This window comes from Trachypithecus francoisi, unplaced genomic scaffold (assembly GCF_009764315.1).
Source record: "Trachypithecus francoisi isolate TF-2019V2 unplaced genomic scaffold, Tfra_2.0 Lachesis_group7, whole genome shotgun sequence".
NCBI lineage: Eukaryota > Metazoa > Chordata > Mammalia > Primates > Cercopithecidae > Trachypithecus > Trachypithecus francoisi.
Genome location: NW_022681472.1, coordinates 77,947,170 through 77,969,609, shown reverse-complemented (window position 1 = coordinate 77,969,609; position 22,440 = coordinate 77,947,170). Strand labels below are relative to the sequence as shown.

General features: G+C 44.3%; 1 protein-coding gene across 1 annotated transcript in view; it reads left to right on the top strand.

The window, feature by feature from the left end:
- Nucleotides 1–5,524: 5,524 nt before the first annotated feature.
- DERL1 (derlin 1) overlaps nucleotides 5,525–22,440 on the top strand; it is a 47,250-nt gene continuing 30,334 nt past the window's right edge. Inside the window, exon 1 of the mRNA XM_033203248.1 lies at nucleotides 5,525–5,715. Within this exon, the coding sequence (XP_033059139.1) occupies nucleotides 5,671–5,715 (45 nt within the window). The 5' untranslated portion in view covers nucleotides 5,525–5,670. The remainder of the gene's footprint in view (nucleotides 5,716–22,440) is intronic.

The following is a 22,440-nucleotide window of genomic DNA, read 5'->3' as shown; positions in this document are numbered from 1 at the left end:
GCTTTCTACACAGAAGGAAGAGTTTTGGTGGTTTCTTGTTATTGCCTGTATTAGTCAGGGTTCTCTACAGGGACAGAACTAATAGGATAGATGTATATATAAAGAGGAGTTTATTGGCCAGGCACAGTGGCTCACGCCTGTAATCCCAGCACTTTGGGAGGCCCAGGCGGGCGGATCACAAGGTCAGGAGATCGAGACTATCCTGGCTAACATGGTGAAACCCTGCCTCTACTAAATATGCCAAAAATTAGCCGGGCGTGGTGGTGGGTGCCTGTAGTCCCAGCTACTCGGGAGGCTGAGGCAGGAGAATGGTGTGAACCCGGGAGGCGGAACTTGCAGTGAACTGAGATCACGCCACTGCACTCCAGCCTGGGCGACTGAGCGAGACTCCGTCTCAAAAAAAAAAAAGAGGAGTTTATTAAGGAGTATTAACTCACATGATCACAAGGTCCCACAATAGGCCATCTGCATACTGAAGAACTTGGAGTCCAGTGTTCGAGGGCAGGAAGCATCCAGCAAGGGAGAAAGATGCAGGCTGGGAGGCTCAGCCAGTCTTGTCTTTTCACATTCTTCTGCCTGCTTTTTATTCTGGCCTTGCTGGCAGCTGATTAGATTGTGCCCACTCAGATTAAGGGTAAGTCTGCCTTTCCCAGCCCACTGACTCAAATGTTAATCTCCTTTGGTAAGTCCCTCACAGACACCCCCAGAATCAATACTTTGCATCCTTCAATCCAATCAAGTTGACACTCAGTATTAACCATCACACTGCCCATCCCACCTAATGCAGTAATTTTGTCCCCATTTGACTAATGAGGAAACTGAGGCTTGGAGTGGTTATGTAACTTGCCCATGGTCATACAGCCATTAAGCCAAGGTTGAAATGTAGACCGAGCTGGCTCCATTGTCTCACTCTGCGTTTCCTATGCTTCTCTGCCTTTGTAGATGGGTCTGCTGGTCTGCTAGACTGATGTAGTTCTGTAATTCTTCCAAAAGACCCATTGCTTAGACCACAAAAGAATTTATTGCTAACCTGGGTTAAAAATCTCTGGGAACCTTTATAACAAAATTCTGTTCTAATCTACTGAGCGTCAATCATAGCTTAGTCTAGCCTACCTTGCTTAAAAAAAAAAAAAAGGAAAAGGAAAGAAAGAAAATAAAGTTTCAACCAAGCAAGGATTAAATTTTTAAAAAAATTTTTTTGAAAAGAAAAGAAAGGAAAGGCGAAAGAGTTTCTTTGCGTATGAAAGAAGTGTTGGTACATAAAGAGGCTGTCAATGCTGAGAGCATTTTTAAAACATAATAAAGCACAGAGGAAGTGGGGCTGGGGAGGGATTGTAAACATGGATAGTTCCGCCTGCCCAGCACTCTTACTTCCACCCGCAAACCTACTGCCCTCTCCCAAACCCTTCCTGGACCGGCTCCTTAGCCCACCCTCATTGGTCGTATGATTGGCATGGGGGTGGGACCTGACTCAACTGAGCCAATCAGAACCCAGTGCTGGGATTTTTTTTTTTTTTTTTTTTTTTTTTTTTTTAAGTGTGAGAACTCCCTGGTAGCAAAGAAAGGGAGTAGCCATAAGCAATAGCTTTGTGGTGATGAGTCTGAGAGGGGATAGCTAAAGCTCAAGACAAAGCTGGAAAAAGCGGTGGGAAAAGAGCATCGTGGCAGCATTTATGTCCCTTGTTTGTTTATTTATTTATTTATTTATTTATTTGAAACACAATCTCGCTCTGTCGTCACTGAGGCTGGAGTGCAGTGGCACGATCTCAGCACACTGCAACCTCCACCTCCCGGGTTCAAGCGATTCTTCTGCCTCAGCCTCCCGAGTAGCTGGGATTACAGGCATGTGGCACCCCACCCGGCTAATTTTTGTATTTTTAGCAGAGACGGAGTTGTGCCGTGTTGGCCAGGCTGGTCTCGAACTCCTGAGCTCAGGTGATCCACCCGCCTTGGCCTCCCAAAGTGCTGGGATTATAGGCGTGAGCCACTGCCCCCGGCCACATCCCTTGTTCTAATTGCCCCAGAAGTTAATCTGGGCTCCTGACTTTCCCGTACTAGAGCTAAAACATTGCCTCTTATTTGGAGAGTAGATGGAATTGGAAGAAAAAAAGGGCGAGGGAAGGCTTCAGGAGGCGATGATGCAAGAGCTCAGTCGGGAAGGATGGGTGGAGCTTACCAAGGCAGAGGAGACATTAGGGGAGGAAATAGCATCTGTAAAAATCCAGGAGGTTGTGAAGCGACAGGATATCTTCCACAAACTAAAAGAGTTCTGTTCAATTTGAGTGCAGATGCACAAGGAGTCATTGGGCATATACAATGCTTAGCACTTTGAAAGCCCTCAATAATAACAATAACAGTTACTATTATTTCTATATGGAGAATGGCAGAGGAATGAGAGTTATGCTGAAGTTAGAATATAAAAGACACAGCCAAGCACAGTGGCTGATGCCTGTAATCCCAGCACTTTGGGAGGCCGAGATGGGCAGATCACTTGAGGCCAAGAGTTCAAGACCAGCCTGGCCAACATGACGAAACCCTGTCTCTACTGAAAGTACAAAAATCAGTCGATCATGGTGACGCACACCTGTAGTCCCAGCTCCTCAGGAGGCTGAGGCAGGAGAAACGCTTGAACCCTGGAGGTAGAGGTTGCAGTGAGCCAAGATCGTGCCACTGCACTATAATCTGGGCAACAGAATGAGACCCTGTCTTAAAAAAAAAAAAAAAAAAAAAAAATCACTAGAACAAGAAACACACTGAAACAATGTGTTTAAAAAATACATATATATGTATATATATGTGTGTGTGTGTATATATATTTTAGGGGCCAGGCCCAGTGGCTCACACCTGTAATCCCAGCACTTTGCGAGGCCAAGATGGGCAGATCACTTGAGGCCAGGAGTTCAAGACCAGCCTGGCCGGCCGGGCGTGGTGGCTCATGCCTGTAATCCCAGCACTTTGGGAGGCCCAAGCAGGTGGATCACCTGAGGTCAGAAGTTCAAGACCAGTCTAGTCAACATGGTGAAACCCCATCTCTACTACATATATAAAAATTAGCTGGCCGGCTGCGGTGGCTCAAGCCTGTAATCCCAGCACTTTGGGAGGCCGAGACGGGCGGATCACGAGGTCAGAGATCGAGACCATCCTGGCTAACACGGTGAAACCCCGTCTCTACTAAAAAAAATACAAAAAATTAGCTGGGCGAGATGGCGGGCGCCTGTAGTCCCAGCTACTCGGGAGGCTGAGGCGAGAGAATGGCGTAAACCCAGGAGGCGGAGCTTGCAGTGAGCTGAGATCCGGCCACTGCACTCCAGCCTGGGCGACAGAGCGAGACTCCGTCTCAAAAAAAAAAAAAAAAAAAAAAAAATTAGCTGGGCATGGTGGTGGGCGCCTGTAATCGCAGCTACTCGGGAGGCTGAGGCAGGAGAATCGCTTGAACCCAGGGGGGCGGAGGTTGCAATGAGCTGAGATCGTGCCATTGGGCTCCACCCTGGGTAATAAGAGCAAAACTTCCTCATATATATACACATACATATATACATATACCGAATCCGCCATTCTAAGGAGTTTGGATCTTATCCTGAAAGGTTCTAGGAAAACTCCTTTTTTTCTAAATACATCCCTTTGACTGTAGTGGGAAGATCACTCAGAGGAGTTTGAGGCTTCAGGCAAAAGTTGAATATTTATTTAAGTAGCTTAGAACACATCTCTTTGATTTTTTTCTGTTCTGACTCATTAAAACTGGGAGAGGGAAGGTACACTGTGTCATAGTTCACAGTAGCGTTTTCTTTTTCTTTTTTTTGCTTTTTTTGCTTCACAAAAAGTGAAGAAGCATTGACCCAGTCAGGCAACAGTTAGGTGACAAATTTATGGACCTATTGTGTAGAAAGCTGGCATTGCAAAAGAAACAGTTCTGTTTCATCAGTAAAACAAAAATATGTGTCATGCTGCTAACTGATGCAAACCTAGGCAATGCTTTCCGTTGCCTAAATGGCTCAACTATTTGGCCTTGTGAGGGGGAGGAAGAAGGCAGAAACCATTGCAGGTGAGCTATGACATAGTATACCTCCCTCTCTCCCCACTTTAATATGAGTCAGAGCAGAAAAAAATCAAAGAGATGTGTTCCAAGCTGCTTTAATAAATATTCATGCTTAGGTGTTCTCATAAAACATACATGAAAGCAACCAAGGGCAGTGTTTCATGTATAATCAAAAGGATTTGGCACCTACCGCTGAAACAGTACAATATCAGAGGAGAGGAGGAAATGTGATGTTGATGTTGACAGGCAGCAAGACCATGCCCACATACAATGAGAAAACTGCTGACATAGATTAGGTTTCTAAAAGGCTTTCTCCTCTCTAAAGGAAGGAGGAGCCCAAAGGGTGAAGCTCCCAGTCCCACGACAGAATGAGCCCTGCTTGCAAGTTTCCAGTCTTTAGAGCCCTTCCACGTGGCCAGGAAAGGAGGCAGGGGTGGAATTATCAGCCTTTATGACATCTAAAGCTGTCCTAAGCAGTAAAGACAGTTTGGAGCCACTTGGGCTATAGCCAGAACTACATAATACTCCATCACATAGGATGTGGCATAATTTTATAATCTCCCAGTTGTTGGCAGTTGGGTTTAAAAAAATATTTGCAGGCTGGGCATTGGCTCACACCTGCAATCTCAGCACTTTGGGAGGCCGAGGCACACAGATCACCTGAGGTCAGGAGTTTGGGATCAGCCTGGCCAACATGGTGAAACCCTGTCTCCATTTAAAATACAAAACTTAGCTGAGTGTGGTGGCAAGCACCTGTAATCCCAGCTACTCAGGAGGCTAAAGCAGGAGAATCACAAGCTCACTGCGGAGGCTTCAGTGAGCCGAGATTGTGTCACTGCACTCCAACCTATGCGACAGAGTGAGACTCCCCCTCAAAAAAAAAAAAATTTGCAATCTGTGTGCCAGAAAAATTAATATCTAATTGTGCTCTTGCAGGAACTAGTATAAACCAGCTTGGGAAGATTCTATCAGTTAGGCTGCAAAATTATAATCTGCAGGTAGTGACCTATTCCAAAGATCTCCCTGGGCAGAAGGCTGTGGGCGTCGAGAGATGTTAGGACAATGTCCCACAGAACTGAATAATTAGCCTTGATTTGCAAGCGCCTAATAACATTTGTGAGCTCAGAGGACAGGCTCTCAATCAAGCATGAGAAAATGCCAGTAAACTATGAGTAAAATGCCTCTAATTGCGGCAAGGATGGAAGACAAAGTGATTGAACTAAGCGTTTACTGTCCAGTAAAGTATTCTAGGGCAGCATCCCTCCTCGGGCACCGTCCCTGAGGCGTAAGGATGACCAGCAAGAAATTGGCATCTAACAGACCCCTCCTCAGCCAAACATCACATCAACTGGCTCTTCGGTTTGTTTCCTTCTCTATGTGGCCTTAGTAGTAAAAACCATTTTTTTCCAAGTGTTTTTGTTTTTATTATATTGATGGGTTTGAGAAATACTGCAAGCAACTTTCCATGTGAGGAAAGAAAAAGATAAGAGGATAAGCACAGTGGATCATTGATTTACTCTATAGACTTTGGAAGAGTACTGTCTGTTAGTGACATCAAGCCCTAGAAGTTGGGCCCAGCGACTTAACCCTGCAGAGAATTTCTTTGTAAGGAAGTAGTTGTGAACATCTAGGGCATGGAGAGGGTAATGGAACCAACATGGACTAGACATCTGTGCCAGGTATGTGTTAGCTGCTTTTCACTTTATTATAGTTTGTTCTTTGGTCTTGCTTCCTTATTTATTTATTTGTTTATTTATCTATTTATTTATTTATTTTTGACAGAGTCTCGCTCTGTCTCCCAGGCTGGAGTGCAGTGGCACAATCTCGGCTCACTGCAACCTCCGCCTCCTGGATTCAAGCAATTCTCCTGCCTCAGCCTCCTGAGTAGCTGGGATTACGGGTGCCCGCCACTGCACCCGGCTAATTTTTGTATTTTTAGTAGAGACGGGGTTTCACCATGTTGGCCAGGCTGGTTTCAAACTCGTGATCTCAGGTGACTGACCCGCCTTGGCCCCCCAAACTGCTGGGATTACAGGCCTGAGCGACTGCACCTGGCCTCCTTTTTGGTTTTTAAATCCCATAGGATGTCCTATTTGAATTTTGCATTATATTAAAACCTCTAACTCATTGGTACTGTAAACCTAGAGCTCCAATTTCACATTTTCTGTTCTGTTCTCCCCACTAAATACATTTGCATTTATTAGATCTTGTACCCTGAGTAATGGTTGGGAAAATATGCATAGTGTACTTAAAGGCATGAAACCCAGACGCCTGAGTTCCACTCCATTGCTTACTCTAATAGTACTATAACCTTGGACAAAGTATTTAACTTCTCTGTTCCTTGATTTCTTCATCTGTAAGATCAGTATCATAATAGGACTGACTTCATAGAGCTGGGAAAAGTTTAGAACAGCACCAGGCTGTTTTCAACGGGTGTTAGCTATTATTAAAGCCCTGCCAGGTGGGTACCAGTGATGTGCTGTAAATGTTTAATGATTGCCTCTCTGGACAAAAAGAGTTCTGGTGTATAACATTTGGCAATTTCTGTGGTGGAAATGCTCCTGTGATGGCCAGTTTCAGGCTGTCAATGTAATATCACTGAATGCAGAGTTGGACAAAGGTGAGCAACAGTACACTATTTTTTTTTTTTTTTTTTTTTTTGAGACGGAGTCTCGCTCTGTCACCCAAGCTGGAGTGCACTGGCCAGATCTCAGCTCACTGCAAGCTCCGCCTCCCGGGTTCACGCCATTCTCCTGCCTCAGCCTCCCGAGTAGCTGGGACTACAGGCGCCCGCCACCTCGCCCAGCTAGTTTTTTGTATTTTTTAGTAGAGACGGGGTTTCACCGTGTTAGCCAGGATGGTCTCGATCTCCTGACCTTGTGATCCGCCCGCCTCGGCCTCCCAAAGTGCTGGGATTACAGGCTTGAGCCACCGCGCCCGGCCAACAGTACACTATTATATAGTATGTTCACTGTTCAGACACAGTAGACATAAATAACTTCAAGAGCATAGATAACAGTAAAATACATTATTATAATTAGAAAGGCTGGGTGTGGCAGCTTATGCCTGTAATCCCAGTACTTTGGAAGGCCGAGGCAGGTGGATCACCTGAGGTCATGAGTTTGAGACCAGCCTGGCCAACATGGTGAAACCCCATCTCTACTAAAAATACAAAATTAGCTGGACATGCTGGCACATGCCTGTAATCCCAGCTACTTGGGAGGCTGAGGCAGGAGAATTGCTTGAACTGGGAGGCCGAGGTTGCAGTGAGCTGATACCGCACCACTGCACTCTAGCCTGGGCAACAAGAGTGATACTCCATCTGAAAAATAAATAAATAAATAGAAAGTTGGTACTTATTATCTTTTGAAATACAATGTGTTTTAATGTAAGTTTATATAATTTAATTTAAATTTGTTTTTACAGGCAGGGTCTACCTTCGTTGTCCAGCTGGAGAGCAGCTGTGCAATCATAGCTCACTGCAGCCTCAAACTCTTAGCTCAAGTGTTTCTCCTGCCTCAGCCTCCCAAAATGCTGGAATTACAGGCATGAGCCATTGCACCCAGCCTGATTTAATTAGAAAAATATATTTTTAAATTTTTTGTTTCCATAGGTTTTTGTGGCACAGGTGGTTTTGGTTATGAGTAAGTTCTTTATCAGTGATTTGTGAGATTTTGGTGCACCCATCACCCGAGCAGTGTACACTGCACCCAATTTGTAGTCTTTTATCCCTCACCTCTTCCTACCCTTTCCCCCTGAGTCCCCAAAGTCCTTTGTATCCTTCTTATGCCTTGGCATCCTCATAGTTTAGCTCCTGCTTATGAGTGAGAACATACAATGTTTGGTTTTCCATTTCTGAGTTACTTCACTTAGAATAATGGTCTCCAATTCCATCCAGGTTGTTGTGAATGCCATTAATTAATTCCTTTTTTATGGTTGAGTCATATTCCATCATATATATATATGCCACAGTTTCTTTATCTACCTATTGATTGATGGACATTTAGGCTAGTTCTACATTTTTGCAACTGTGAATTGTGCTCTAATTTAATTTTTAATAACAGCTGTGTTTAATAATTGACCCAGAAAATTCAGCATTTGGCTCCTGTAGCTGGTGTGAGCTGGCTGCAATGGTGCATTCACCTTTACCAACTTAGACATTTGATAATACTTTAGTTGTTTATTGCTGTGCAACAAACCAGCTCAAAACTTACTGGCTTAAAACAACTGTGATTTCTATTTTTTTTTTTTTTTTTTTAACAATTCTGTGAGTTGACTGGGCTCAGCTGAACAGTTCTTCTGCCCTGCATGGTATAGCCAAGGCCTCATGGTTGCATTCAGCTGAAGCTCAGCTGGGGTAGAACATCCAAGATGGCTTCTCATCCATCAGGACCTCTCTCCACACGGCCTCTTATCATTCAGTAGTCTAGCTTGAGCTTCTTCACATGATGCTGGCATCTAAGAAAGAAATGTTCCACTGGGTGTGGTGGCTCACACCTGTAATCCCAGCACTTTGGGAGGCCAAGGTGAGCTGATCACTTGAGGTCAGGAGTTCGAGACCAGCCTGGCCAACATGATGAAACCAGATTCTACTAAAAATACAAAAACTTGGCCTGGCATGGTGGCATGTGCCTGTAGTCCCAGCTACTTGGGAGGCTGAGGCAGGAGAATCGCTTGAACCTGGGAGGCGGAGGTTGCAGTGAGCTGAGATTGTTCCACTGCACTCCAGCTTGAGGGACACAGCGAGACTCCATTTCCAAAAAAAAAAAAAAAACCCAAACAAACTCAGTGGTTGTCAAACGGTGTGATTTTGCCATCTCCCCCACACACTCCACAGAGGATATCTGGCAATGTCTGCAGACATTTTTGGTTGTCATAACTGGGCAAAAGGTTCTGTCATGGGGTGGCCATGGATGCTGCAAATTATTCTACAATGCACAGGACAGCCCCTCACAAGCAAAGAACTATCAACCCAAAATGTCAACAGTGCCCAGGATGAGAAACCCTGCACGTAACTTGCCACATGCACCATTTTGGCTATTTAGTATGTACACTTTCTCATTTCAACACATTTTCCCCTGCTGCTTTTGACAGCAAGTACAAAGTATAAAATTCTCTTAGCACTCTCTAAATGTGTGTTCAGCCTATTTGGCTTGGCTTCAAACAAACATGACAGATGTAGCACTTTTGGCTCAAATGCCTTGCCAATCAAGCATATGCATGTTTGCACATCATGTCTGCAGTGACAGCAATAATATTCTGTGACTAAAAGAGTTTGCACATTCAACTTTCACTAAAACATCTCAAATTATTTTATTTTTCCTCTGAATCTTTTGGCTTTCAGGTGTTCTTGGAGGTCTCTCTGCTCTCTTCTTTGGGTAAATGGTTTTCTCCTGTTCCTCGTGATACCAAGGTTACATTTGCTCTTTTAAGCAAATGTAAAAGACGGAGTCTCACCCTGTCATCCAGGCTGGAATGCAGCGGTGCGATCTCGGCTCACCGCAACCTCCGCTTCCCAGGTTCATGTGATTCTCCTGCTTCAGCCTCCAGAGTAGCTAGGACTAGAGGTGCGTGCCACCACTCCCAGCTAATTTTTGTATTTTTAGTAGAGATGGGGTTTCACCATGTTGGCCAGGCTGGTCTCAAACTCCTGACCTCATGATCCGCCTGCCTCAGCCTCCCAATGTACTAGGATTACAAACGTGAGCCACCATACCCATCCACATTTGCGCTCTTTTTATAAAGGGATGCCCATTTATTAGCTCAGTTCTTTTCTCTTTTTTTCTTTTTTTTGAGACAGAGTTTCGCTCTTGTTGTCCAGGCTGGAGTGCAATGGCGCAATCTCCACTCACTGCAACCTCTGCCTCCTGGGTTCAAGCAATTCTCCTGCCTCAGCTTCCCAAGCAGCTGGGATTACAGGCATGCACCACCATGCCTGGCTAATTTTTTGTATTTAGTAGAGAAGAGGTTTTACCATGTTAGTAAGGCTGGTCTCAAACTCATGACCTCAGGTGCTCCACCCACCTTGGCCTCCCAACATGCTGAGATCACAGGCATGAGCCACCGTGCCTGACCAATAACTGTTAATTGAGTTCCTACTGTGTGCAAGAGATGCTCTGGGTCAGTGGGGGCTACAGCAGTGAACAAAACCAAGTTGTGCTTGCATTCTAGTTGGGGAGACAGACAATGAACAAATAAGAAAATAAATAAATGATATGTTGGGTAATGAAAAGTAAGGAAACATTTAAGCAGAATAAAAGGATGAGACTGATGGTGTGGGATGGTATTTTGATTAAAGTGTTCAGGGAAGGTACCACTGAAGGGTGTTGTCTAAGCTATACAGAAGGAAGACCCAAAAATTCCCCTCCTCTCCCTTCCCCTCCCCTCCCCTCCCCTCCCTTTCTCTTCTGTTTTAGAGAGGAAGTCTCATCTCACCATGTTGCCCAGGCTGATCTCAAACTTCTAGCCTCGAGCAGTCCTCCTGCCTCAGCCTCCCAAAATGCTGGGATTGCAGGTGTGAGCCACCATGCCTGGCCCAAGATCGGTTTTCAGTAGTGCACTGTACTGTGTGGAGGTTTGGTTTAAAAGAACAGAAATTTATTCTTTCACATATCTGCAGGCCAGAAGTCCTAAGTCAAGACCGGGTGTGATTGTAGAGGACCACGTGCTCACAAACGAGATGTTCCCGATAGTTATGCTCTTGCAAACAAAGCATGAGGTTTCTTCTCTGCAAACAGGAAGAACAAAGGAGTTGGCTGTAAACAGCAGACTCTGGGAACTGGTTAATGTTTAAGCATCTTAAGAAATTGGAAAGTTAGGGAAAGGTCAGAAAAACAACTCATGACATAAAAACAACTTGTGACATAAAAACAACTCGTTTCTTGTGACGTGATAAAATTCCACAAGCATGTATAAAATAAAGGAGAGCATGCTGCTCGTGGCGGCCGCCATGTTTGTCTTGTCTTGTGTTGTCTTGTGTGTTCATTCCCTTGTTTAGGAAACACGCGGACCCCAACATGTGATGGTTGGGATCACACCTGTAGTCCCAGCACTTTGGGAGGTCAAGTCAGGCGCATTACTTGAGGTCAGGAGTTCAAGACCAACTTGGTCAACATGGCAAAACTCTGTCTCTACTAAAAAAATACAAAACTTAGACAGGCGTGGTGAGGTTCACCTGTAATCCCAGCTACTCAGGAGGCTGAGGCAGAACTGCTTAAACCCAGGAGGCAGAGGTTGCAGTGAGCAGAGATCATGCCACTGCACTCCAGCCTGGGCAACAGAGCGAGATTCTGTCACACACACACACACACACACACACACACACACACACACAAAAGAAATCATGTCAAGGTATTGGCAGGGCTGGTTCCTATTGGAGGCACTGAAGGGGAGTCTGTTCCACGCCCTCCTCCTAGTTTCTAGAGGTTGCTGGCGATCTTGGCATTCCTTGGTTTGTAGATGTGTTACTCTAATGTCCGCCTCTGTATCCACATGGCGCTCTCTCTCTTTCTCTCTCTCTCTCTCTCTCTCTTTGTGTATCCACATTTTTTCTTTTTTATTAAGGCACCAGTCAGGCCGGGTGCAGTGGCTCACGCCTGTAATCCCAGCACTTTGGGAGGCCAAGGCGGGCAGATCATCCGAGGTTAGGAATTCAAAACCAGCCTGGCCAACATGGTGAAATCCTGTCTCTACTAAAATACAAAAAAAAAAAAAAAAAAAATTAGCTGGGTGTGGTAGCCGGCACCGCAATCCCAGCTACTTGGGAGGCTGAGGCAGGAGAATTGCTTGAACCCGGGAGGCGGAGGTTGCAGTGAGCCAAGATTGTGCCATTGCACTCCAGCCTGGGCAACAAGAGTGAGACTCTATCTTAAAAAAAAAAAAAAAAAGACACCAGTCGGTCGGGTGTGGTGGCTCACACCTGCAATCCTAGCACTTTGGGAGGCTGAGGCAGGTGGATTGCCTGAGCTCAGGAGTTCTAGACCAGCCTGGCCAATATAGTGAAACCTCATCTCTACTAAAATACAAAAAATGAGCTGGGCATGGTGGTGGGCACCTGTAATCCCAGCTACTCAGGAGGCTGAGGCAGGAGAATAACTTGAACATGGGAGGCGGAGGTTGTAGTGAGCCAGGATCATGCCACTGAACTCCAGTCTGGACTCTGTCTCAAAAAAGACACCAGTCATTGGATTTGGCCTCACCCTGATTCGGTATGATTCAGCTTAACCTGATTACATCTGCGAAGACTCTATTTCCAAATATGACATTCACAGGTACTAGGGGCTAGGACTTCCACATATCTTTTGGAGGAACACAATCCAACTTGCAACAGTGTTGTTTTGAGTTATCACAATAACCAGGGGACATGCTGCCATGTAGGGCAGGGGCCGGGGTGCTAGGAAGACATTCCACAATTTGTCAGTTTCTCAGATACTGCTGTGAGTGAAAACCCTGTTTGTAATATCTGGACCTAGAACTAACTCTGTTTTACATGTAACATAAAGAATATTTATAGGGATTCAGTATACACTAAATTTTCCTGAAATGCAACCACTCTTCTACTGTTTTCTTTCTTTCTTTGTTTTTAATTGTTCTGCTGTTTTCATTGAGAAAGATTGTACTATTTTTCCCTTTCACTTTTTTCCTTTTAGAGATGGGGACTTACTCTGTTGCCCATGCTAGAGTGCAGTGGTACAATAACAGCTCACTGCAGCCTCCACTTCATGGCTCAAGTGATCCTCCCACTTCAGCCTCCCGAGTAGCTGGGACTAGAGGTGGGTGCCGCCAAACCTGGCTAATTTTTTAATTTTTATGTTCGTAGAGATGGGGTCTTGCTATGTTACCCAGGCTGGTCCCAAACTTCTGGCCTCAAGTTATGCCTCTGCCTTAGCCTCCCAAAGTGCTAGGATTAAAGGCATGAGCCACCACAGCCAGCTTTTTAATTCTTTTTTGCTTGTGTGTGTATTCTTGTTTCCTCTTCTTTCTTACATGAAAAGTAACACATTATATACTACTTTACACTTTGCTTTTTTCACTTATTAGGGTAGCTGACTTTTTTTGTATATTATTTTATACTGTTACAAGTTTATCTTCAAGGTAAACTACTAAAATTGACATTGCGAGTTAAAGTGTAAAAGTATGTATTGTTTCTACGATTATACATTTCCTATTGTACTATTTTTTGCCAATCTGATACATGAGAAATGGTATCTCAGTATGATTTTAATTTGCATTTCTCATATTACGAGAAAAGTTGAGCATCTTTTAATGTTTTAAGTAATTTAGCTTTTTTTGTGAATTATCTGTTCATGTGTTTTATCTGTTTTTCTATCAGGTTTGTAGTCTTTCTCCCCCTCATTTTTTACAAGTTCTTATATACTTGGTTATTTTAGCCTTTTATCTGTGATATATCTTGGAAATATTTTCTCCCACTTTGTCATGTACCTCTATGTGATTTTTTGTCATGCAAACACATTTTATTTTTACATCATTGAATCTGTCTTTTATTTTATCACATTTGAATTTTTATGCACTCTATTATATTCAGAATTTCTCCAAGGGCTGTCCACCGTTGTGGACACTCATGTAACCCATGCCAATTGATTCAGCTGGTGGTGTCTGAGCCACAAATACAACACATGGATATCTGTCTGCATTTATAGCTCTCAACTCACCATAACTCTATAACTGCAAGCGCCAGACTTTTTCATGAAGTTTGCTAATATAGTTGTGCCTGAGCACTAACATTAAAATCTATGTTATAGTAGAAGTTGGTTTCCTTTCTTTCTCATTATATCACAATTAGGGCATCATATTTATTTTATTGGAGTTATAATTTATAACCTATGGTTTTCATTGTGGGATTGGGACAGCAAATATTTTAAAAGAGAGCATTTGATGTGATAGGGTTGAGCACCACTCCTCTGAGGGAAGTGTGCTTCAGGCTAAAGATGTAGCAATCACATTAATTGCCTTGGCCTGTCCAATGCAGGGAAGGTATTGAGGCTGGAGCAGAGTGACAAGGGAAAAGTGAGAGGTCATGGAAATTGCCAGGGTTCACATCACATAGGGCCTGGAAGGTCATGGTAAGGACCTCCCACCATGCTTTCCACTCTAGCTAGAATAAAATGCAATGTGGCTTTGAGCAAGAGAGTGACAGGGTCTCATTTAGGCTCCTGCGGGATTGCAGACTGCAGTGGGGTGCAATGGAAGCAGGGAGATCAATTGGAAGTCCACTGCAGAAGTCCAGGCACGGAGTCTGGGTCCGGTGGCTCATTCCTGTAATCCCAGCACTTTGGGAGGCCGAAGCAGGTGGATCACCTGAGGTTGGGAGTTTGAGACCAGCCTGACCAATAAGGTGAAACCCCGTCTCTACTAAAAATGCAAAAATTAGGTGGGCTGTGATGGCATGCACCTGTAATCCCAGCTACTTAGGAGGCTGAGGCAGGAGGATTGCTTGAACCCGGGAGGCAGAGGTTGCAGTGAGCCAAGATCGCACCACTGGACTCCAGCCTGGGTGACAGAGAGAGATCCTGTCTCAAAAAAAAAAAAAAAAGTCCAGGCATAGCTCAGTGGAAAAAGTTGGGAAGTGGTTTGATTTGGGATATATTTTGAAGGTGGAGAGGTCAGGATTTGCTCATGCAATTTATTTAGTCTTGTGTGAGGAGCCACAAAATCCAGGTTCTACCTGTGGGGAACTTATACTCTAGAGGAGGAGACAGCTACCACACACACAGTTATCAAACCATGTTCTAAGTGCAATGATGGTGATTTGTGCAGGGTACTCCAGGAGTACAGAGGAAGTTGGTGGTGGGTATTTAAGCTAGCCTGGGTGGTGGTGATCGGGATAAGGGTAGGGAAAAGTTCTAGGATTAATCACAATTCATTGCAGCCAACAAGCCTTTATTAAGCACCTACTCTGTACCAGGCACAGTTCTGGGCACTGGGGACGCAAAAGTAATCAAAACAAGTCCCTGTCCTCATGGAGCTCACATTCTAGAGGGCACGATCTGAGACCCTCTTCCTGTTTTATTTGGTTTTTCTCTAGAGACAGAGTCTTGCTCTATTGCTGAGGCTGGAGTGCAGTGTTGTGATCACGGCTCACTGCAGCCTTGACCTCCTGGGTTCAGGTGATCCTCCTACTTCAGCCTCCCAAGTAGCTGGGACTATAGGCACATACCATAATGCTTGGCTAATTTTAAAAAAAATTATTTTTTTTGTAGAGATGGGGTCTTGCTATATTGCCCAGGTTGGCTCTTCCTGTTTTTGGTGAAAGCAATTAACACTTGTTAGTATATATGCAACATAATTCATTGGTGTTGTAAAGCTATAGTCGTAGGATTCTGGAATGCCATTCTCTTGGGGCATCTGACTGTTTTCAGAGAGAAAGAAAGAGAAAGGGGAGGGAAGGGATTTGACTTGAGTGGGAGGAAGGGCAGGCAGGACTGGAATGAGAGTTTTGTTTTTATTTTTATTTGTTTATTTATTTTGAGATGGAGTCTTGCTCTGTCACCCAGACTGGAGTGCAGTGGTGTGATCTCAGCTCACTGTAACCTCTGCCTCCCAGGTTCAAGCACTTATCCTGCCTCAGCCTCTGAGTAGCTGGGATTACAGGTGTGCACCACCATGCCCAGCTAATTTTTGTTTTTAGTTGAGATGGGGTTTCACCATGTTGGCCAAGCTGGTCTCGAACTTCCGACCTCAGGTGATCCACCCACCTTGGCCTCCCAAAGTACTGGGATTACAGGTGTGAGCCACTGCACGTGGCCCAGAGTCACCTTTCCAAGGCGAAAAGCAAAATGGCAATATGAAGTATGTGGGCAGATCTGGATTTTTTTGGACCTAGAGTTTATACAGTTTGGAGGACCTACTTCAAGAAACATCATATAAAATTATGAATATGGGGCTGGGCATGGTGGCTCATGTCTGTAACCCCAGCACTTAGGAAGGCCAAGGTGGGGAGGTCACTTGAGGCCAGGAGTTCAAGTCCAGCCTGGTCAACATGGTGAAACCCATCTCTACTGAAAATATAAAAATTAGCTGGGCATGGTGGCAGGTGCCTATAATCCCAGCTTCTTGGGAAACTGAAGCACGAGCATCGCTTGAACCCAGAAGGAGGAAGTTGCAGTGAGCCAAGATCGCACCACTGCACGCCAGCCTGGGCAACCTGGGCAACAGACTGAATACTCTGTCTCAAAAAAAAACAAAAAACAAAAAACAAAGTTTTGCACAGAGCCTTGGAAAGGCCTGTGCAAGTGAGGGGCCCTGTAGCCTAAGTTTGATTAGGTTCACAATCATACCATCTCTGGGAGGAAGAGTCATTGAGCTGTTAATATTTTTTTATTTTAAATCCCACTCCTGGAAATCAGTTCAAACAAAAATGATCGAGAGGCAGTGTGGTCTGGTGGGTAAGAACGGCAAAATACAAGGTCCTTTCAATAAGCTACAGTGTCCTCCACAGTTACAGTGACTCTCTCCTTCCTTTGTCTCTTGACCCTCCATCCCCACTCTCACTCCACTCAGCCACATGCGTCTTCGTGTTTAAGGTCTCCATGCCAGCCACATTCCCACCTCAAGGTCTTTGCCATTTCCCCTGTCTGAACTGCTCTTCCCCTGGATCTCCACACTGCTTGCTCTTTCACCACCCTGAGGTGTGTACTCAATATCTTCTGAGTTTGCAGTGAGGCCTTCTCTCACCAGCCCAAATCTCCTTTTCTTCTTTTTTCTTTTCCTATTCCTATTGCCAGTTTACCCACTGTACATATTACTCTTTTTTTGAGAGGAGTTTCGCTCTTGTTGCCCAGGCTGGAGTGCAATGGTGCGATCTCAGCTCACTACAATCTTTGCCTCCTGAGTTCAAGTGATTCTCCTGCCTCAGCCTCCTGAGTAGCTGGGATTACAGGTGCCTGCCACCATGCCCAGCTAATTTTTGTATTTACAGTAGAGACGGGGTTTCCCCATGTTGGTCAGGCTGGTCTCGAACTCCTGACATCAGGTGATCCGCCCACCTTGGCCTCCCAAAATCCCACCCTAGGATTACAGGGTGAGCCACCGTGCCCGGTCTATACATCTTACTTTTATCTCTTTCTATTGTCTTTCTGCCTCCTCTAGAATGTAAGTTCCAAGAGGGTGGAGATAATTGTCAGTTTCGTTCACTGTTTAGAACTTTCATTGGTATATAACAAGCACTGGACAAAAGCATTGCTGAATGAATGAATGAATGAAAGAATGAAAGAGCACCACCTTTGGGCTGGGCGTGGTGGCTCATGCCTGTAGTCCCAGCGCTTTGGGAGGCCAAGGTGGGCGGATCACTTGAGGCTAGGGGTTCAAAACCAGCCTGGCCAACATAGTGAAACCCTGTCTCTACTAAAAATACCAAAAAGTAGCCAGACGTTGTGGTAGACACCTGTAATTCTGACTACTCGGCAGGCTGAGGCAGGAGAATTGTTTGAACCCAGGAGGTGGAGTTTGCAGTGAGCCGAGATTGTGCCACTGCCACTCCAGCCTGGGTGACAGAAGCGAGAGAGAGACGCTGTCAAAAAAAAAAAAAAAAAAAAAAAAAGCACCACCTTTGGCTTTAGGCTGAAGTTTTATATATGCATCTGCTGGCAAATGCCAAGTTACTTAACTTCTCTGAGGCTGTTTCTTCATTTGTAAATGAAAATAAAAGTACTTCACAGGGTTGAAGCATTGTTGTAAAGACTAATTAAAACCATGCCCGTAAAGGGCATAGCTGAGTGCCAAACTGTAGACACTCAACAAATGTTAGATATTAGTAAATAAAAAAAGTTAGCTATTAGTATAAAAAATGTATATGCATAAAGATATTCATTATAGAACTATATATAATATTTAAAAACAGGTATCAGAAATAGGAAAATGGTCAAAAGATTCTGCCACAAAACTAGTAGAATATTAGTCATTAAAATGATCATTAAGACTTTATAGAGGCTGGGCGCAGTGGCTCACGCCTCTAATCCTACCACTTTGGGAGGCTGAGGCGGGCAGATCACGAGGTCAGGAGATCGACACCATCCTGGCTAACATGGTGAAACCCTGACTCTACTAAAAAAATACAAAATATTAGCTGGGCATGGTGGCGGGCGCTTGTAGTCCCAGCTACTCGGGAGGCTGAGGCAGGAGAATGGCGTGAACCCGGAAGGCAGAGCTTGCTGTGAGCTGAGATCACGCCACTGCACTCCAGCCTGGGCGACAGAGCAAGACTCCATCTGAAAAAAAAAAAAAAAAAAAGACTTTGTAGAAAGAGAAAGCCCTTTTAAAATAACAATAATTATTTTAATAACAATTATTTAACATCAATAAATTTATTAAATTAATAATAAAATTAATAAATTTAATAAATGTCCAATATTATTTTAAAAAATAATTAGCATTTTTTCGGCCGGGCGTGGTGGCTCAAGCCTGTAATCCCAGCAGTTTGGGAGGCCGAGACGGGCGGATCACAAGGTCAGGAGATCGAGACCATCCTGGCGAACACAGTGAAACCCCGTCTCTACTAAAAATACAAAAAACTAGCGGGCGAGGTGGCGGGCGCCTGTAGTCCCAGCTACTCGGGAGGCTGAGGCAGGAGAATGGCGGGAACCCGGGAGGCGGAGCTTGCCGTGAGCTGAGATCTGGCCACTGCACTCCAGCCTGGGCGACAGAGCAAGACTCAGCCTCAAAAAAAAAAAAAAAAAAATTAAAAAAAAAAAAATTAGCATTTTTTAAAGCCAGTCAAATTTAGCAGTGGAGGTTGCATACCAACTTTAGTGACACTAATGTTAATAAGTTCTGATAAACCACTACCATCGGACCAGCCAGAAAGCCTTTTTTTATGTAAAGTTAACAAGACCAGACAACATTATGTGTATCGACAAAGACTAGGAGACAGCAACATTTTATTTTATTTTATTTTATTTATTTTGAGACAGAGTCTCGCTCTGTCACCCAGGCTGGAGTGCAGTGGTGCGATCTTGGCTCACTGCAACCTCCACCTCTCAGGTTCAAGCGATTCTCCCTACCTCAGCCTCCTGAGTAGCTGGGATTGCAGTGTGCATCACCACGCCTGGCTAATTTTTGTACTTTTAGTAGAGATGGGGTTTCACCATGTTGGTCAGGCTGGTCTCCAACTCCTTCAAGTGATCCACCTGCCTCAGCCTCCCGAAGTGCTGGGATTATAGGCGTGAGCCACCGCGCCCGGTCAAGACAGTAACACTTTAATATCCATCTCTTCTTTCACTAAGAATTTTCACTAAGAATCCTCCCTCCTTGAAGTCCTTTTCTAATTATCCTGTTCCTTTCCAAGAACCAACATGCTCCTAAAGTTTTTAACAACAACATTCATAGTCTTACTAACGTTTTGGTTACCAGCTGTTTCCTGAACATTGCCTCATGTCTTTGCAATGGCTCAGGGCCCTGGTTAACATGCCTTTCTCCAGCTGTGTCACCAGTTGAAGGCCTTTTTGAGAATTGTGCCTATATTTCAATTCTAGGGAATGTCCACATCACAAGTGATGATATGGGTCTTAGGCCAACTGATAAGAGTCCTGAATTTAAATACACCTCACATTCTAACACAGACATTAGCTTGAACAATTTTTGATTCTGAAAGAAGGCATTTTAGATTCTCACAGGCCTCCTTCAAGGCATAGCTTGAATGAATACCATTACCTACTGTTCTGATTATGAGTATAAACTATGAGTCGATAAAATATCAATTACTATTGCTTGGATTATTGCTATTCTAATTATTTTGATTTGTAGATTTGTTAGTTCAGAGGAATTGGATATTAAAGGATTTGTTTTCTTCCAAATGTTTCCTACATAAAACTCTTTGGTCTAGCCAGCCTGGTTGACTCATCTATGAGACACATTGAGTGACTCCCATGCACTAGTCTCTTGTTTTGTTTTGTTGAGACAGAATCTCCCTCTGTTGCCTAGGCTGGAGTATAGTAGTGCAATCTTGGCTCACTGCAAACTCTGCCTCCTGGGTTAAAGCATTCTTGTGCCTCAGCCCTTTCATGTAGTTGGAATTACAGGTGTGCAACACCATGCCCAGCCAATTTTTGTATTTTTAGTAGAGATGGGGTTTTGCTATGTTGGCCAGGCTGGTCTCGAACTCCTGACCTCAAGTGATCCACCCACCTCAGCCTCCCAAAGTGCTGGGATTACAGGTGTAAGCCACGACGTCCGGCCACCATAGCATCTTCATCTACAAGGTGGAACTAACAAATTTGCTTACTAGTCAACATCAAGATTAATTACATACTTGCATTGTGCTTTGAACTTCTGGAAGACAGATGCCACTGACCTGGCAGGCATCCCACGAGGGTGGTACTCCTGTGGCTGTGGGGACAGAGTGGTATTTGCGTCCCTAGCCCTCTGTCAGCAGCGCTCAGCAGCATAGGGCCAAGCTCCAGTGCTAGGCAATACTGGGCATTGAAATGTTGGTTTCCCTCCAATTTTGTAAGGTTCTGATTTTTATATAAACAGTAGGAAATATATTTCAATTATAGCAGGAAAGGCATGGCTAAGGCCATCTTTATTACCTCGATCTTTCTGAAGTTTCTGACATTAAACACATTCCTTTCTGAACACATCTCCCTATATCTTTAAAATTAACTTTTAAATACATAGCACATATACATGGAACAAATTTAAAAGGTCGAAAAGGATATGCAATAAAACATTATCTTCCCATCCCTGTCTCCCTGCTTCCAAGCTCCTCTTCCCAGAGGTAACCGCTATTTTAGCAAACACTGTATGTATATCTGGGTGTGTGCTTTCTGTACAATGCAATGGTAGAGTGGCTATTACACTGTGTTATAATACAATATTATGCACATTGTACTATAACTTATTTTCTTTCTTTCTTTTTTTTTTTTTTTTTTGAGACGGAATCTTGCTCTGTTGCTCAGGCTGGAGTGCAGTGGCAAGATCTCGGCTCACTGCAGCTTCTGCCTGCCAGGTTCCAGCGATTCTCCTGCTTCAGCCTCCTGGGTAGCTGGGATTACAGGTGCACGTCACCACGCCTGGCTAAGTTTTGTATTTTTAGTAGAGACGAGGTTTTTACCACGTTGACCAGTCTGGTCTCGAACTCCTGACCTCAGGTGATCTGCCAGCCTCAGCCTCCCAAAGTGCTGGGATTACAGGTGTGAGCCGCCACACTTGGCCTTTTTTTTTTTTTTTTTTTGTGAGACGGAGTCTTGCACTGTCTCCTGGGTTGAAGTGCAATGGCACGATCTTGGCTCACTGCAACCTCCGCCTCCTGGGTTCATAGGATTCTCCTGCCTCAGCCTCCTGAGTAGCTGGGATTACAGGTGCACACCACCACACCCAGGTAATTTTTTGTATTTTTAGTAGAGACATGGTTTCGCTATGTTGGCCAGACTGGTCTTGAACTCCTGACTTCGTGATCTGCCCGCCTCGGCCTCCCAAAGTGTTGGGATTACAGGCATGAGCCACCGTGCCCAGCCCTTTGTTCTTAATACTATATGTTAGAGATTATTCCACTTTGGGGTATACAAAGTTGTTTTATTTTAATAAAGATTATCTAGCATTGGATTATATGGATAAACAAGTTTAATCAATTTCTCGTTGGCAGATATTCAGGTGCTTCCAAACTTTTGCTATTTCTTTTTTTTTTTTTTTTTTTTTTTGAGATGGAGTCTCGCTCTGTCGCCCAGGCTGGAGTGCAGTGACCGGATCTCAGCTCACTGCAAGCTCCGCCTCCCGGGTTCACGCCATTCTCCTGCCTCAGCCTCCCGAGTAGCTGGGACTACAGGCGCCCGCCACCTCGCCCGGCTATTTTTTTGTATTTTTAGTAGAGACGGGGTTTCACCATGTTAGCCAGGATGGTGTTGATCTCCTGACCTCGTGATCCGCCCGTCTCGGCTTCCCAAAGTGCTGGGATTACAGGCTTGAGCCACCGCGACCGGCCTATCTTTTGCTATTTCAAAAAATGCAGCACCTCCTCAGGCAATGCAGAGTTAAAAATATTTAAAAATGCAGCAATGACTATCCTTTTACATTAAAAAAATATGTTGGAGTCTATCGAAAGCTTAAATTCCTAGAAGTGCATTTAAATATTGCCAAATTGCTTGCTGTAGAGGCTGTACCAATCAATGTACATTGTCATCAATAATTCATGGAATGCCTACATCTCCACATTTTTTTTTCCACCTTACCTCTCCATATTCTTTCGTAGCATTTAGCCCAGTATCATTTACCTGTAAGTTTTTAAAAGATGGCTTGTATTGATGGCAGCAACCCAAGAACTTCCTTACAAGTTAAGTGATAAATTCTAAAGCAAACTATCTGGGAAGATAGATGCTGGGATTACAAGCCTGAGCCACTGCGCCCGGCCAGTATCTTTTCTTAAAGATTCTTTTTTATACAAGATGAATTAG